The sequence below is a fragment of the Microtus pennsylvanicus genome, chromosome 13 (genome assembly GCF_037038515.1).
Source record: "Microtus pennsylvanicus isolate mMicPen1 chromosome 13, mMicPen1.hap1, whole genome shotgun sequence".
In the NCBI taxonomy this organism is placed as follows: domain Eukaryota; kingdom Metazoa; phylum Chordata; class Mammalia; order Rodentia; family Cricetidae; genus Microtus; species Microtus pennsylvanicus.
This window is the reverse complement of record NC_134591.1, coordinates 64,763,156-64,781,695: the sequence shown is the minus strand read 5'-3', so window position 1 is coordinate 64,781,695 and position 18,540 is coordinate 64,763,156. Positions and strand designations below refer to the sequence as shown.

The window sequence follows — 18,540 nt, the reverse complement described above, 5'->3', positions numbered from 1 at the left end:
TTTGAGGAGGTGGATGAAGGAAAAGAGAAGGAGGGCTTGGGGAGTCTGAGGTGGGCAAGATGCCAGGCCTTCTGCTGCAGAGCTGCGGGTGCCTGAGGTGAGCCATGCACAGTTGCCGTCTGTGCCCAGCAGAGGGCAGCCCGACACTGCTTTTTACTGTCTTAAACCTCAGGGTTCCTGGCTTGCTCCTTAGCTTGCTCCATCTCCCAGGGAGGGAGAGCCAGGCTAAGCCAATGCTTCCAAGGTTTCTGTCTCCTCACCCTGAAGTGTGTTAGAGGTGAGCTAGAAGTAGCCAAAGAAAATGGAGACTGAGTGGGAACCTTGTGTCGGCTGTGTGGCCTCACCTCTAATCTATATTCCTCTACCTTCCCAGGGATGGCGACCACTATGATGCCCTCCGGGACTGCCTCAAGGCCATCTCCTTGAACCCTTGCCACCTGAAGGCACACTTCCGCCTGGCCCGGTGCCTCTTTGAACTGAAGTATGTGGCTGAGGCTCTGGAGTGCCTGGATGACTTCAAAGGGAAGTTCCCAGAGCAGGCCCACAGTAGTGCTTGTGATGCACTGGGTCGGGACATCACAGCTGCCCTCTTCTCCAAAAGCGATGGTGGTGAGTGCGGAGCAGAGCTCACTGTGGATTACCTGCTTGGGGCTACATGATGCGGGTAGGGCCTGGCTCTGCAATCAGATCCCCCGCTGACCCCTGAAACTCACTTTCCACACCTGAAGAGGGGGATGGATGGTCAGCACCTCCCCTTGAAAGCCTCTGCTGAGGGTAATGAGAGCACTCACGACACCAGGTACTGAAATCATCTGAGCCCAGTCAGGCCTTCCCACCTGTTCCCAGGCGGGGTCTTGGCAGCTCACTGGGCTGAGAGAGATGAGTGCTGTTTATTGTCTTTGTTGTAGTCTGTGCAAGTGTGGCAGGCATGGTGTCAAGGACAGTGGAAATGCCTTCGTTCCCCACTCAGCTCTACTAGGTAGAATTGTGTGGCCACAGATATGGCACAGCCCCCAGACCAGTGTCATCTGCAAAGGGCCCCAAAGCCTGCCTGGTTCCTCTCGCCAGACTGTAGGGAGAGCTGGGTCATGGTGATGTGGGCCACAAACACGGAAAATGGACTCACTGGAGGCAATAACTAGCATGGAGTTTGTCCTTTCGGTGAATGCTCTTCAAGTGGGAAGCGTGACACATATCCATCCCTACGGCCTTCTCTCAGTTTCCAGAGTGAGGGTGCGGGCCGACAGCCTTATGTTGCCAGTACTAGGCTGCAGACCACTCAGAGCTAGAGAGGGAGCAATGAGGAACCCGGGGGGAGCATCTCACCTCTGCTCGATTTCTGCCCCCAGAGGAGAAGAAGGCAGCTGGCGGTGGTCCAGTTCGCCTTCGGAGCACAAGTCGCAAGGACTCCATCTCGGAAGACGAAATGGTGCTACGGGAACGGAGCTACGACTATCAGTTCCGCTACTGTGGCCACTGCAACACCACCACAGACATCAAGGAGGCGAATTTCTTTGGCAGGTCTGAGGCCCTGAACAGGAGGAGGGTGCATATCACAATTGGCAGCAGGAGTTGGTGAGGTGGGGCCACACGGGAGGTGTAGACTTTGTGGCCACTCATTGCTTTGCTCCGCCTCTGTCCCCTTGGGTACCTCTGTTTCTTGGTCTATTCATGAAGCCAGCCGGGAGTCATGATGGACTGGTCTGAGTACAGCATCCAACGCTGTACCTGGAGCAGTCTCCTCCACCCTCCCCACTCTGCCTAGCATCCCAGAGCTTGCCTGTTTGCTTTAGCTGGACACTTAAAGCTTTTTTTGCCACTGAAAGGGGAAGCGAGGACTATGAGAGGCTGGGCACCTCAGACCATTGTGCTCAGGACCGTGCCCTAGGTCCTGAGGGGCAGAGCACCCACCCCAATCCCCATCCTTCCTTTGTTTATACTCTCTGGGTGGATAAGACACATGGACATAGATCAAGAGAGTCTCCACCAAGACCCCTCTAAATGTCAGCAGTAGGTGTGGGCCGTGTTGTGGATAGGATTTGGTAGTTTCAGATCGCTGATGGAGGGCTTAGCTAGATGAGGATGTTCTTAGAGACTAAGATAGATACAAGAGTTGATCCTACACCAAGGATGTAGTGATGTACCATGGGACACTGCAGCACCATTTTGGAGGGACCCAGAGAGTCGCTGATGTTAGATTTTTTTTGTTTTCTTTGTTTTGTTTTTCAAGATGGATTTTTTCTGGAACTCTCTTTGTAGACCAGGCTGGCCTCGAACACACAGAGATCTGCCTGCCTCTGGCTCCTGAGTGCTGGGATTAAAGGCGTGTGCACCACCGCCTGACTGATGTTGGGTTTTAATACAGTACTGACTAGTACCTGCAGTGTCGAAGGAAGAACCCCATTTGCTTGGTGGGGTTCTGAATCAAGGGTTCTGAATATGAGGACCTGAGTGGTCCCAGGCTTCATCCTTTTCCTCAAGCCTTTACTTGAGACTTTAGGGGAGTCTCCCACCTGACCTCCCTGCCCTTTTGTCCCCTGCCAGCAATGCTCAGTACATCGTCAGTGGCTCTGACGATGGCTCCTTCTTCGTCTGGGAAAAGGAGACCACCAACCTAGTCCGAGTGCTCCAGGGGGATGAGTCCATTGTGAACTGCTTGCAGCCGCACCCCAGCTACTGCTTCCTGGCCACCAGTGGCATCGACCCTGTTGTGCGACTGTGGAACCCGCGGCCAGAGGTGAGGACACAAGCAGGGTAGCCAAAGCCAGACAAGAAACATAGAGACTATGTTTAGAGCCTCTTGGCTGAGCTTCAGTGCTGGGGAAGTGAATAAACCACACAGGCTAAAGCTGCTGGGGAGGTGGGAGCCCCGGGCCCAGGAAGCCCTCAATGCAGTGGGTATTTCTGGGGTGAGCCTGGCTTCTGTACTCTTGGGACTATCCTTGAGCTAGCCATGAAGGTGAAAGGAGCATCCACCAAGAACAGGGGTGCAGGAAGGAAGACAGATCAGCCCCTCATGGGATGCCTCGGGCTCCCCACAGGCCTTTCCCTTCCTGTGCAACTGATGTATCTACCCAAAAGCTGGTTTGCGGGCTGACTCAAGTCCGAGCGAGGTCCACAGACCTTGGAGTCTGATAACCTTAAGTCTGAGCTCTACCCTTTTCGCTCACCCCGGGGGTGATGCAACTCCAGAGGACGCTGTGAGGGCAGTCTTGCACACAGAACTCTTAGGCCAGTGTGGCCTCTGCTCTCAGTGCAGCTGGCAGACTGGAGTGCCCAAGGTAGATCTGATCAGAACTGACTTGCTGTGACTTATAGAAGGGGGGCCCATAGGACCCTTCCGTGAGAGAGCAAAGATAAGGGGCTGTTAGGGGTAGGGGACTGCATCTGGTCCCCAACCCAACACATGTGCTCTCTCTCTCCACACACACACACACGGATGGGAGGCATCCCCCCCAACATGTGTTCCTCCTCCCATGTGTTTTACCTTCCGTGCCCCATAGATGCTCTAGTGTGATCTCTCAGATACTCTGAAGTGGGTATTTCCTCTTACATCCTAGTATGTGTTCTCCCCAGCCCCTGTGCATGTGCCACAGGACATGTGCCTCGCTCGAATCCTGCTGGCCCTCCCTGAGCCCACTACAACTGCCTTTTCTTGACAGAGTGAAGATCTCACAGGCCGAGTTGTGGAGGATATGGAGGGTGCCTCTCAGGCCAACCAGCGGCGCATGAATGCTAACCCCTTGGAGGCAATGCTGCTAGACATGGGCTATCGGATCACAGGCCTAAGCAGTGGGGGTGCTGGGGCCTCTGATGACGAGGACAACTCCGAGGGCCAGGTGCAGTGCCGGCCCAGCTAGATGCTCCCAGCCCAGTCCCCAGCCCTGTGCAGGAGATCAGAGGGCTGGGTTCTGTTTTGGTTTGTCTTCCCACCCCCATTTTTCATTTCCCCTGTTTTGTTTGTTAGTTTGGCATTGTGGGTGGGGATTGCTGCAACTTGCTGGCTTTCAGACTCTTGGGCTGATTGTCCCTTGACTGTCCCCAGCCCTGAGCAGAAAGGCAGGAGGGGAAGCCTCTCTGTCTGCCCTCAACTCCTGCTTCTGTGTCTCTGGAAGACTCTTGGCCCAGTGGGGAGGCAGGAGCTGAAGTTGTCTTCGAGGACTGCCCTGCCCTTCAGTTGCAGCAGAGAGGGAGTGGAGCTCCCCGCAGGCAAAGGCTTGCCTTGGCCCGTTGCCTATCCTGCTCCCTGCCTACAGGGCTAGCTCCCCTGTGGTCTTTCTGGAAGGTCCCTTCACAGCCACCAGTGTCAGGGTGAAAGCACAGGAGGGATGGGAACCCTGGCATGGCAAGGTCAGGCCACCTGCCCTGGTGGCAGGGGAGCTTCCTCGTCCCCTCCTGGCCTGTTCCCCTAGGCTGTCTTGGGGGCTTTGCCTTTCCTATGATGTGGCAGGAGGTGGGACACCTCATCCCACCCACCTGCCCATGCAAGTACTTCTGCGCCATGGCCACTCTCCTGGGGCGCTTCTCGGCCTCACTGTGACCTTTCTGCCAGAGCTCCCAGCCAGGCCTTCTCTGCTGAGGTGGCGCTACCTAAGGACCCTTCCCGCCTTCTCCGCCCTCCTTCCCACCGAGTGCTGAGCCGCCACAAAGACCAAAGAAGTGATGGCTTCTCTCTGTCCCTGCTGCTCTGGGGGAGGGGTGGGAAAGTCCCTAGCTCAGACATCCCTCCTCAGCAGCCCCCAAGCTTTACACTGGACACAGCACCACCCCACCACCAAGCCTCCCTCCCCCTCCTGTCCCCACCCCGTGGCTCCTGTTCTCTAGGTGGGAGTTGGTTCATCCCTGCCTCCCCCGGCCCTGTGAGCTTCTTCTGGGCTGCAGCCCTCCAGCTGCAGCCTCTGGGGAGAATCAGCCTCCCTTCTCTCCCCTCCTCCCTCCCTCGCCCCTGTCTCTGCCAGGTGCCTCCTCTCAGTCAAGCTTCTGAGCGGCCTGGAGACAGGAGGGCCATGCTAAAAGCTTTTTCACAGTTTTAAGAAGACTGGGGGGGGGGGGAGGTTTGAGGCTAGTGGTGGGGGGTCTGGCACCATCTCATTGCTTTAATCTCAGCGACACAGGTGGCAGCTTCTCCCCCTTCCTGCCCACCCCAGGCCCTCTTCCCACCCCTCTCTTGTAGCTTGGTAATGAAGTGTGTTTATTGGTGAAGGAGCCAGCAGCTGCTGCTGCTCCTGCTGGGGGACTTGCTCCCCTGTCTCCTCCTCATGACCTTTCTCAAGCCAGGGAGGGGGAGAGGGAGTGTTGGGCTAGGCCGTGGGGCACAAGAACTGGCCAGGGTCCCTTTGCTTTCCTATGTTCAAGCCACCTGCCATTTCCTCCCTCCACTCCTCCTGTCTCCCACCCACCTGCCTAGCCTGGGCCCTGCAGTGTGGAGACACAGAAGCCTTACTGTCCTCTGGGGGCAGGAGCCGAGCCTTTTTGTTGCTCTGCTCCCAGGAGAGTGAGGGTGACGCAATTGATTAAAACCATTTTGTTCTAGTTGTGACTAGTGGCATTTGTTGGGATACATGTGGGTCTTGAGTCCCCCCTCCATAGCTCTCTCACTGGAGCGGCCACACCTCTGCAGAAGGAAACCTGCCTTGTGAGGGTCATCACCAAACAGCAGCCACTCAGCCCAGCAGGCCGAGCCCAGAGGGAGGGCTGTGGTTTGGCAGTAATCAGCTTTTCCTCTCTGACTTTCTCCCTGTGAAATGAGGGACTTCTCAGATTCTTTAAACTAGAACCAAATCAGAAATATACATTCTGCCCTAGGATCCAAAAGGCACGTGTTTCTTGTATGTGTATTCCAGGGAGCGAATTGTTGCACACAGTGTTCCCCTGCTACATGCTGTGTGTTCTGCGTGTGTCCTTTGCTCTAAATGGATTTCGGCATCCACAGTTTTTTTCCTGTGTCCTAGATTTGGTGATTTCTTAAACCAGAAGATTCCAGAATTTCTTAGCTCACAGCCTTATCACAACAGTAATTTTCCATGGAGCCCCCACCCCAAGAAAAACGGCTGAGATCAGTGTATTAAGTCTGTATGCCAAATCATTTAGAGTTTTCATTTCCTAGCAAATTAACTATATTTTTATTTTATTTTATTTGTGGTTTTTCGAGACAGGGTTTCTCTGTGGTTTTGGAGCCTGTCCTGGAACTAGCTCTTGTAGACCAGGCTGGTCTCGAACTCACAGAGATCCGCCTCCCTCTGCCTCCCAAGTGCTGGGATTAAAGGCGTGCGCCACCACCGCCCACTACACATAAATTTGGAGAAACTTTTGAGATAGGATCTCTGGCCCAGGCTGGTCCTCCTGCCTCCATCCCCTGAGCAGTGGGATCACAGGTGTGCGCCACCACACCCAGTTAATGTGCTGCGGATTGTTGCATACCAGGGATGGAAGGCAGGGCATCGGGCATACTGGGCAGGCGCTATCTAGCCAGTTACTGATGGGATCTGTGTGCGGCACAGATTCTCAAACTTTTATCCAGAGCAAACGCCACCACTCTTAGCTCCAATCCCACACTGATCTGTTTTTTATCACAGTGACTGCTAAAAACCCAATTTTTTTTTTTGAGACAGGGTCGATCTATTATGAATCCCCGACTGTCCTTGTAGACAGAGATCCTCCTGCCTCCATAGTGCCAGGATTAAAGGTGTATGTTACTGCACCCAGCTAAAGCCCAACTTCTTGGAAGGATGTAGTACACCACAGTAAGGGAGCAGGCCAAGGCGGTGCGCTGCAGTTTCATAAGGGTGTAGACCAAGGCGGTGTGCTGCAGTCTCATAAGGGAGCAGGCCAAGGCAAGTGCGCTGCAGTCTCATAAGGGAGCAGGCCAAGGCAAGTGCGCTGCAGTCTCAAGAAAACTGCAGATTACCTCAAACTGGTCATTTGCTCCATGGCAAACCAACATCTACTGGCCATGGAGCAAATGTTGGTAGCTCTCAAATTTAAAATACTCCTGTTTGCTGTCGACACCCTGCCAGGACACCATAAGGTCCCTTGATACAGTTCAGGAGCTCTTAGTGCCACAGGAACGGTTCCGCAGTAAAACTTGAGAATCTTCTCTTAGTAGCTATGGGAAGAACCAAGCTGGGCTAGCTAGCTGTTCAGGTCAGGGCACAGACTAGACAGAGGCCCTCTGTTCCTAAATTAAGTCTCCAGAAGCCTCCAGATATTTCCAGCCCATTTGTGAGAGGCATGGCCTCCTGGGGCAAGGAAGTCATGCAATGTGTGTTTCTCTGTGGACCCAGGTTGAAGATGGTGGGCGGGGGGGGCTAACTGGAGGAGACCATGTCCTCAGTGAGAGACTATAGACAAGGAGGAGCCATTAGAATTTACCAAGATAGTGGGCGAGTTGAGTGGCATTTGACCCTGCAGAGGACTGGACTCTGCCCAGCACACGTGAGCCGTCTGGAACTCCAGGTCAGGAGACTGACGTGATGGCCGCTGCACGAGAGATGCACAGACGTGCAGGCAAACACCTGTGCACACAAAATAGAAACGAGTAATCAAAAAGTGAGGCACTTTGTGGTACCTTTTGAGACAAGATCTCCCTGTGTAGCCCTTGCTAACCTGGAACTCACAATATAAACCAGGCTGGCCTTGAACACAGATCCACCTGCTGCTTCTGCCTCCTGAAAGCTAGGATTAAAAACCACCAAGCTCAGCCAGGTGGTGGTGGTGGTACACGCCTTTAATCCCAACACTTGGGAGGCAGAGGCAGGCGGATCTCTGTGAGTTTGAGGCCAGCTTGGTCTACAGAGTTAGTTCCAGGACAGACACCAAAACTACAGAGAAACCCTGTCTCGAAAAACAAAAAAACCACCAAGCTCAGCAAGGAAGAAATTTTAAATATTGTACCAGGAGCTTCCTTTTATCTGGCAATGGTACTCCTCCCCCTAGAGTAGTTTTAGCTTACAGATAGTTGAGGGGCAGGGGGATGACCTAGTTGGTAAAATCCATGCCACACAAGCATAGAGACCCAAATGTGTCCTAATTCTGGGGTGGCAGAGACAGGAAGATCCCGAGAGTTCATTAGTCAGATGGTCAAGTTGAAATGGTAAGCTTCAGGTTAAATACAAAGACTGCCTCACAACAGAGCAATGGACCAACCTCTGGTCTACACGCATGCACGTGTGTGTACCACACACACAAGAGCAAACTGAACATTGAGCTCCATGCATCTCCCCCTGGCTGGTTCCCTACTACTGATCCTTGCTCTAGTCTATGCCAGTCCAGTCTAGTCCATTGCTCTGACGAAATACCTGAGAAAAACAGAGCAGGGAATCTTTAGTTGATGGTTTCCATAGGCTTTGGGTGATGGACAGACGGCTGATCCCATTGCCTTTCAGACTGGCAGAGCAAAAATATGGTGAGATAAGGGGCAGAGAGAAGGTGCCCACCCCGTAGTAACCAATATCAGCGCCACCTCGCTGGGGATTTCTTTTCCACACCGTAGCACTGGCTGACGTTTGTTTCTATGGACCGCATTTCAATTGTTGGACTGTACAGAAGCATACTTCAGATACACACGCACCGTATGCTGTCACACAGGGCAGTTTCACTACTCCCCAAGTAGACTGTTCACCTCTTCACCCTGCAGCAAGATTTTTGTTTGTTTTTGAGACCAGGTTTCTCTGTGTAGACTTGACTTCCTGGAACTCCTTTTGTAGCCCAGGCCGGCCTTAAACTCAGAGTTCTACCTGCCTGTGCTGGGATTAAAGGTATGTGCCACCACTGCCTGGCTGGTATATATTCTTTAGGAATGGGACTGCAGAGTTGACTTAGTTCTGTTCATGATTGTCCAAACTGGAATGGACCAACACGTGCTTCAAAAGGTCAGAGGATAAACTAGCTCCTGGGAGGAAAAGGGGGAGCGCCGTTTTTTAATACGCATACAATTAAATATTTAAAAAAATGCCAGGCAGGGTGGCCTGAGCTCAGAGTTCATGGCCAACATGAACAGTACTTATCTTCCTTCAGAAAAAAAAAAATTGCGCTGGAGAGATGGTTCATCAGTTAAGAGCCCTGGCTGCTCTTCCAGAAGATGGGCCAGGTTCAACTCCCAGCACTTACAGGACAGCTCACAACAGTCTGTAACTCCAGTCCCAGGGGATCTTATGTTCTCTTCTGGCCTTAGGAGTTTCCAGGCTCATGTGGTGGTACATAGACCCAAGCAGACAAAACACCAATACATATTGTCTTAGACTTTTTTATTGCTGTGAAGAGACACCATGTCCATGGCAACTCTTACAAAGAAAACATTTAATTGAGGTGAGAGCTTACAGTTTCAGAGGTTCGGTCCATTACCGTCATGATGGGGAGCATGGTATTGTGCAGGCAGACATGGTGCTGGAGCTGAAAGCCCTACATCTTGACAGGCAGGCAACAGGAAGTCAACTGACTCACTGGGTGGTATCCTGACCATAGGAAACCTCAAAGCCTGCCCCCACAGGGACACACTTCCTCCAACAGGGCCATACCCAATTTAAAAAGCCACGCCTCCTAATAGTGCCACTACCTATGAGCTTATGGGGGCCAAATACATCCAAACCACCACCCATATAAAATAGTTTAATGTACATAGAATAAATGCATAGTGAGATCAGTCAGTCAAGGCAGAATGTTTTATGATTCAACTATGTGACTCTGGAAAAGGCAACAGTATAAAGGCAGGAAAAGCTCAGCCGTGTTCCATTTTTAAAGTGTTCTGCTCCCGTGACTCATCCAAAGCTCCCGCTGGCCTCGCTGATAGCGAGCCTGGAGCTCAGCTAGACCCACGTGGTGAACATGCACGGCAAAGCAGACGTGACACATGGAGGTGTCTGTGTTTATGGTGGGCAGGTGCAGCCCCAGAGGCCTGCAAGAGACAAGTTAGCTACTTCATGAGTCTCAGGCCTGACCATAATCTGGACCGCCTAGGATCTTTTAAACATTGTCCCTGTTCCCTACCCATAGTGATTTGTCTGAAGTAGAGCCCAGGCAGCCATGCATTACTTGGAACTGTTCCAGGTTCACTCTGATGAAGCCAGAGGTGAGAACCACGAATCTATAATGTTCAGATTATATATAAGTGTGGACAACGAATTCCAAAGAGAAAGGGAAAGGGTGGTTTGCCCCAGGCCCCACAGTGAATGAAGCAGTCTGGAACTAAATCCTGATCTCTGGTTGTTGGGACTGGAGAGATGGCTCAGTGGTTGGGGAACTCAGAACTGACTCCCAGCATCCACATGGTGCTCAGAACCAACTATAACTCAAGTTCCAGGGGATCCAACATCCTCTTCTGGCCTCTAAGGGCACCAGGCATGCACGTGGTGCCCAGATAGACATATAGGCAAAACACTCATAAAAATATATCTTTAAAAATAAATCAAAAAAATTAAGTCATTTTATTAGCTTAGCCAAGGCCCTGGTTTTATCTTTATCAAAACTTGATATTTTCTATATTTGGAGGCTGCTTGTTTGTTTCCCAGCTGCCCAGGCCCTAAATAATCACACAGAAACTATATTAATTGAAATACTGTTTGACTAATAGCTTAAGCGTATTTCTAGCTAGCTCTTACATCTTAAATTAACCCATTTCTAATTATGTTTTTGTTTTTTGGGACAGGGTTGTTTCTGTGGCTTTGGAGACTGTCCTGGAATTAGCTCTTGTAGACCAGGCTGGCCTCAAACTCACAGAGATCCTCCTGCCTCTGCCTCCCAAGTGCTGGGATTAAAGGCATACACCACCACCACCCAGCCATTTCTATTATTTTATATTTTACCATAAGTCTTGTGGTTACCAGTAAGGTTCTGAGGCAGGTGACTGGGGTCTTTCTCCTTCGGCATCTATGTGGCGATGTCTCTCTGACCCTGCCTTCTTTTCCTCCTCTATCTCTGCTTAGAATTCATAGCCCCAAAGCAGCTTCTTTATTAACCAATGGTAATAAAACATTCACAACATACAAAGGGGAATTCCACATCAATTTTCTTATGTTTTTATTCCCAATACAGCTTTCATCTTCTTACTATGTGCCTGGCATTGGGCTGGCCACTGACTCAATGAGAATGCATACAATATACCTGGTTCCTGCCAGTTCCTGCCAGCCTGAAGCTTCCGGATTAATTGTACATTATAGAATAGAAAGTTCAGGGATTGTGTGTGACCCTGAGCATTGGCCTTCGATGGGAAACAGGATCCTCTCCAGTGCTGCCCCATCAGTGAGTGCCCCACCATGTACTGGGCTCAGACCTAACAATATCAACACTGAAGGTGGACAATGGAAGGCAGATCCTGCACTATGGCAGGGATCTGCCACTCATGGTTCTACCCTCGACTGCTACTTATTTCTTTACATAAAATAGGTTCTGGTCCAAATAAAGGCAGTTGTGAGCTACCATATGGGTGCTGGGAATCAAACCCAGGTAGGTCCTCTGGGAGAGCAGCCAATGCTCTTAAACACTGAGCCAGCTCTCCAGTCTAACTCTTCCTATTCTTACCATTCCCCCTTTCCATTAGAGCAGGCAGGTGTGGATTGGACTCCAATATGTTCCTACACTTCAGACAGATCCCTCCTGTACACCCCCACCTCCCCTGACCCCTCCCCAACAACCTCTTTAGATGTATTTCTGCAGCAAGCTGGATACTGTTACCTGCTCTGGTTATCTTTGTTGTAAGGAGGCTCCAATGATGGTGAGAGGAAGTGGCTATGGCTTGTCCAAGTAATATATGATTTTAATCACTACTAACATTGAATCACAACCCTAAAATAGCTGGCTGTGATGACATATACCTTAATCCCATGGTCCAGAGGAAGAGGCAGGTGGGTCTCCTCAAGTTCAAGGCCCCCCAGAGAAAAGTGGCGCAGGATGTACACAACCTCTTGAGATACAAGGTATGTATGCTTAAAAAGAATGTATTTCCTGGCTGAAGGCATGGCTCAGTGGTTAAGAGCACCTGTTGCTCCTGCAGAGGGCCAGGATTTAATTCCCAGCGCTTCCATGATGGCTCACAACCATCTGTACCTCCAGTCCTGAGAAAGTCAGCACTCTCTCCTGGCTTTCACCAGGCAGGAATGTAGTGCACAGGCATGTGTGCAGGCAAAATACTCATAAATAAATCTAAAAAATAAAAGATCTGTTCCAGGACAGGCTCCAAAGCCACAGAGAAACCCTGTCTGTCTCGAAAAACAAACAAACAAAAAAATTAAAAAAAAATAAATAAAAGATCTGCCAGGCATTGTGGTGCATGTCTTTAATCTCAGAACTCAGGAGGCAGAGGCAAGTGGATCTCCATGAGTTTACAAAGGTTGGAACATTAGACGTGTCCTTTGTATTATTATTATTTTGAATTTTCAAGACAGGGTTTCTCTGTGGCTTTGGAGGGAACTAGCTCTTGTAGACCAGGCTGGCCTCGAACTCACAGAGATCTGCCTGCCTCTGCCTCCCGAGTGCTGGGCGCCACCACTGCCCGGCCTGGGCATTTCCTTTGGATGGTCTGTTCTTGGGTGGTGCTCAGGTAAACTCAGTTTGTTGTACTTCCTGCAACCAGGTATCGATCACTTCAGGGTAAACTACTGAGACTCTAAAAGCTGCTAAAAGATATTTATTTATAAATGCTGCTGAACTAATCCAACATAGATATTTTGAAAATGCCTTGACTTTGAAATTTGGATCTAAGGACATGATGCTTTGGAAAGGAGTTTCTTATTTTGTTTTCACAGAGGATGAAACCCTGTTCATTTCTTCTATTCCGATATGGTATGATGGACCACGCCCTCCTGAAGGGTTGCTGTGAACATCTTCAGAAAATTGCTTCGCTCAACTGCCAACTGAGATGAAACCAGCACACAGGTTATACCATGAAAGACCTAATTGACGATGCCCCCATTCAGCAGGAAGCAGTTTGGAGAGAAAAAACTGTGCCCATGTTCCCAAAATATTGTTTATGAATGTTCTTTTACATTTAAAGGAGGAAATGATATAGGTATGAATAATTTGCATTGGTATGGATTTTAAGGTCAATTTTGTTATATGTATATGTATTTCTGATATTGATTAAGGTATTGTGATTGTGTAGTTCATTTTTAAAATGTAATGTATAATTAGGAAATATAGGTTGTTGATGGATAATCATAAATAGTCAATTTTGTAGTGATGTTACTTAGATTTTCTAGATATATAGAGATATATTTCAGATAGGCATTCTTCATATCTCTCAAAGGCTGTAGAATATGGCATTTAAAATATTTTAATAACTTAGGGCTTTTCATGACAAGGAGACACGTCTGCTCCTGGCAGCACCAGCTACTTCAAGAGGAAGATGGGCATCGAAGAGGATCCTTATAGAGCTTGATAGCCATTTGGGCAAGAAACTGCTCTTGCCTGGACTGATGCATAAACTGGACACAAAGAACCCGCAGAGAGAGGACTACTGAACTTGCCTAAAGGTGAGATGATATTTCAGGGTTCCTGACTCATGAAAGAGTCTGCGAGACATTCTGCAGGACACATCAGAAAGTGACTGAACTGTCTTTGGAATTTCCTGCTTGATGAAAATGGCTGCTGGATACTATGGGGCCTGAAGGCTGAAGATGGATGCCTGGGTGACTGTCCAGGCAGCGAGATGTCTTTGTCATTTCTAGAGTTTGAAGTTTCTTAGTTCTTGTTTACTTAGGTAATATTATATCCTTCTGGAGTCTTTGATGGAGTTGAAGAATGGATAGGTAGTTATAGTTTTCCATTGTTATGATAAAAAATAAAATAGATATAAATATTGTAACTGTGATTCTTGCTTAATAACTGTTTTGCTATATGTAATTTTGCTATGTTAAAGTTAAGGCCTTTACTTTTTGTTTAAACAGGAAAAGGGGAAATGATGGAGGAAGGTCATTGGTTAAGTAATAAAGAAACTGCTTGGCTGGCCCTCATAGGTTAAAACATAGGTGGGAGGAGTAAACAGAACAGAATGCTGGGAGGAAGAGGAAGTGAGCTCAGACTCGACAGCTCTGCTCTCTGGAGCAGAGACACCATGCTCCTCTCTCCCGGGCAGAAGCACGCGATGAAACAAGCTGCCAGGTTAGACATGCTGAATCCTTCCCGGTAAGACAGGTGCTCACAGATTATTAGAGATGGGTTGATTGGGATATCAGAATTAGCCAGTAAGGGCTAGAGCTAAAGGGCCAAGCAGTGTTTAAATGAATACAATTTGTGTGTTGTTATTTCAGGGCATAAGCTAGCCAGACGGCCAGGGTGCTGGGGACGCAGCCCCACCGCTCATATTACAACACAAATCCACAAAGTCCCCCAAAAGCCAACAAGGAGACCAAGTCCCATATGTAAAAGCAAAGAGCCTTTATTTTAAACAAGTTTGCAAACTTGGTCTCCCCGCATGTCCAACGTATTGGAATAAATGGAGAGCCCTGAGCTCAATTAGAATAGGGTTTTATAGTAGTAAAGGTGGGGGTGAGGGTTTTCTGAGGTTCAGGACCCCCAGTTGGCTGACATTTGTCTAGGGTGTCCTGGTGAGTGTGCTGGCAGGTGATCCTATCTACAAAGGTTGGGACATTAGACATGTCCTTTGTATTATTATTATTATTTTGGATTTTCAAGACAGGGTTTCTCTGTGGCTTTGGAGGGAACTAGCTCTTGTAGACCAGGCTGGCCTCGAACTCACAGAGATCTGCCTGCCTCTGCCTCCCGAGTGCTGGGCGCCACCACTGCCCGGCCTGGGCATTTCCTTTGGATGGTCTGTTCTTGGGTGGTGCTCAGGTAAACTCAGTTTGTTGTACTTCCTGCAACCAGGTATCGATCACTTCAGGGTAAACTACTGAGACTCGGGCCTATATTAAATTGATTGATGGCTGAGTCCTACTCTGACATAATGGTGGGAAGTAAAGAACTTCCTTTGGGTGATCTGCTCATATTTAGCTTATGGCTGACTCCTACAATACCTAAAATGTCAGGACAGTTTCATTCTCTTCTCGGTTTCGGAAAGTGTCACAATCCTAATGGGGACGACAAGATGAAAAAAGGCAGGCGAGAGAGGAAGAGGGAGAGAGGGGATGGAAGAGAAACCTATGCCATCTTTAGCAGGCTGAGTGTAAAGGGGAGCTGAGCAGAAAGACTGCAAAATCCAAAAGCCCAAGATGCTGCCCCCTGGTGTGCCACACCCTGCACCGAGCCTAGGATTTCCTCCAAGCTGCAGCTCCGGCAGCCCTAGCAGGGTGCTCCTCCACCTTTGCAGGTCTACTAATTGCGATGCATCTTCCCCAGAAAGGAGACCATATATGGTCAATGAACAGCTCCGAGGGCATTCCCTGAGCAGCCCCTCTCTGCCTGCTGACTATAGGGACCATTAGATCCCGCCAGTCCCTTTCTCAAGGAGTTTTACAATCTCCAGGGGGAGACAGACGTGTAAACAGCTAATGCTAATGCTAATGCAAGCACACATGAATATTCAATAGGTGGAAACAGCCCTCTTGCTCTGGAAGCTTAGAAGCGTTAGCCTTAAACCTTGAACGTGGTGCGGAAGAGGAGGAAAAAGGCATTCCTGACTGAGGAACAGGGCAAGCAGAGACTATGAGGTACAGTGAGGCCAGCATCACAAAAATCCCAAGGACACAGAGGAGTCTGGGAAGGAAATTTGGGACCAACCCAGGGAGAGGCTTGGATGCCAGAATGAGTGAGGTGCCCTGAGAGAGAAGGTTTGTGAGCCCTGAGGAATCCTACATGGAGTCGATTGAGGAGGGGTGTCCTGACTCCCGCCAAAACAGGGAGCACCCTAAGCTCACTTTCTAAGGGGCAGCATCTTACCGCCAAAGGTTTACCGGCTTGACAGTTCCCACTCTGCCGTCCTCCCCTCCCCTCCAGGCAGCCCCATAAATGGATCCAGATGGTCATTCCTATTTTGGGTAGTGTATGTATTGGGGGAGGGGTGGCTCTGAACCCCATCAATCCTCAAACAAACTCTGTGTAAGAGGAGCCTCTTCCAGGCCCTGCTGTGATCCTCTGAGCCTGGAAGGCAGCGATAGTCTTTGATGGAGATTATCCATCTGGCTGGGGGGAAAGGGAAACAGGCAGGCGAGGCAAGGACACAGGCCAGGGAGTTGAGCGCTCTAGGTGAGAACCAGGTGATGCCTGTGAGAGAAGGGGCTCTGGGATTGCTCCGAGTGGAAGCCAAACCTGGGAGATAAGCACCCCACCACCACCTCCCGCAGGAGTCAGAGAGCTGACTTCGCCACATGACCTTCACGTCCTGCCTTCTGTAGCTACCCAGGGCAAAGGGAGGATAATGTACATTATAAGAGGAAAGCTAGGGGTCTCTCTGAGCATAGTATTAAAAAGCATAGTACTAAATCACTGTGCCCAGTAGCCTCCAGGAACCCTTCTTAAAAGGGCTCAGAGCACAAGGGAGTAGCAGACGATAAGCTAGGTCCCTTTGCTCAGACAGTCTGTTACCAAAATATTATGCCAAGCCTAAAGTTTTTGTCACCGATCCGGTTTAGTGAATATTGGTTAAAAACCACTAACACTATACGAGGCATGGATTTGCAGAAATGAAGACAACCATTCCTTCCCAGGGGAGGAGGCGAACAGTTCATGGCTGTAAATGTGCTATGGAAAAAGGGTGTTCCAGAGGAGAGTGACAGGGACTTTTTAATTCAGACTGGAAGCCAAAAACTGGCTGGCTGAGAAGACGATGTTGCATCTAAGTGTAGATGGATATATGGAAATTAATTAAAGTGGGTAGAGGGCAGGGGATGGGGTGTGTGCCATGTTCCTCAGTATGAAGAGATATGGAAGGAAGTGATCAAAGGTTAGGGTATCAGTGGTGAAGAAGTAAGAAGACACGATCTGGAAGGTACAGAGTCTTGTAAATTAAAACATGGTAGATACAGTAGGCCAGGCAGTGGTGGCGCACACCTTTATTCCCAGCACTCAGGAGGCACAGGCAGTGGAGCTCTGTGAGTTCGAGACCAGCCTGGTCTACAGAGCGAGTTCCAGGGCAGTGCAATGGGAAGCCACTGAAGCTTGTCAGATTACATGTGGCATTTGTCAGTACTGCCAACTTTGTGGCAGAACCCCGAGACTTGCTTTGGTTGTTTACTCATCCAGCCATATAATCAATGGTTAAAAGGCAGCATGTAAGTTAACAGTGCTGGCAAAAGAATTGCAAAGACACACACTTGCCTTGTAAAGCTGGGGCACAGAAGAAGTTAGACAACTATTGTGACTGAGTCAGGAACTAGTGTGACAGTGCATCTATTCTAAACTGTGCTGGAGGGGCACTTTCCTCTAGGGTTCTCACAGCATGGAGTTCACACTGCACAGGGTTCTCACTACACAGGGTTCACACAGCATGGGGTTCTTTCTTTCTTTCTTTCTTTCTTTCTTTCTTTCTTTCTTTCTTTCTTTCTTATGTGTACAGTGTTCTGTCTGTCTGTATGCCTGCAGGACAGAAGAGGGCACCAGATCTCATTACAGATGGTTGTGAACCACCATGTGGGTTCTGGGAATTGAATGCAGGACCTCCTGATGAGCAGTCAGTGCTCTTAACATTGAGCCATCTCTCCAGCCCCAGCACAGGGTTGTCAACGCACAGGGGTCACACTGCAACAGGGTTCACACCACACAGGGTTCTCTCTGCACAGGGTTCACATTCACAGGGTTCACATAGCACAGGGTTCTCACTGCACAGGGTTCACATTCACAGGGTTCACACTACACAGGGTTCTCACTGCACAGGTTCACACTACACAGGGTTCACACAGCACAGGGTTCACACTGCACAGGGTTCACACAGCACAGGGTTCACACAGCACAGGGTTCTCACCGCACGGGGTTCTCACTGCATGGAGTTCGAACCACACAGGGTTCTCATTGCATAGGGTCACTGCACAGGGTTCACACAGCACAGGGTTCACATCACACAGGGTTCACACTGTACAGGGTTCACATCACACAGAGTTCACACTGCACAGGGTTCACATCACCCAGAGTTCACATCACACAGGGTTCACACTGCACAGGGTTCACATCACACAGGGTTCACACTACACAGGGTTCACATCACACAGGGTTCATATCACACAGAGTTCACACTGCACAGGGTTCACACTGCACAAGGTTCACATCACACAGAGTTCACACCACACAGGGTTCACACTGCACAGGGTTCACATCACACAGAGTTCACACCACACAGGGTTCACACTGCACAGGGTCATTCATGAAAGAAGTACAAGTGTGCTCAAAGGAATTTTGAGTGGATTAGACTTAGTTTCAGCTATGCTTCTAGTGAGGTTTTTTTGCTTTGTTTTTTGTTTTGTAATAGGATTTCTTTGTGTATCCTTGGTTGAACTAGCTCTGTAGACCAGGCTGGCTTCTAACTAGCAGAGATCTGCCTGCCTCTACTTCTGGAGTGCTGGAATTAAAGGAATTAAACCACTTAGCCCAGTGAGATCTTAAAAGATATCTAAATTGAGGTACATTTCGTGTACATTCAGTAGGGATATACACAGTTCT

The 18,540-nt window shown here is 49.5% G+C and overlaps 1 protein-coding gene across 2 annotated transcripts in view; it reads left to right on the top strand.

Moving 5' to 3' along the window:
- Window positions 1-5,532, top strand: part of Wdtc1 (WD and tetratricopeptide repeats 1) — a 45,615-nt gene extending 40,083 nt beyond the window's left edge. For both annotated transcript variants that reach the window (XM_075946410.1, XM_075946409.1), the window contains exons 13-16: window positions 374-609; window positions 1,350-1,521; window positions 2,545-2,737; window positions 3,663-5,532. In XM_075946410.1, coding sequence (XP_075802525.1) covers window positions 374-609; window positions 1,350-1,521; window positions 2,545-2,737; window positions 3,663-3,860 — 799 coding nt within the window. In that variant the 3' untranslated portion in view covers window positions 3,861-5,532. The remainder of the gene's footprint in view (window positions 1-373; window positions 610-1,349; window positions 1,522-2,544; window positions 2,738-3,662) is intronic.
- The last annotated feature ends 13,008 nt before the right edge of the window (window positions 5,533-18,540 follow it).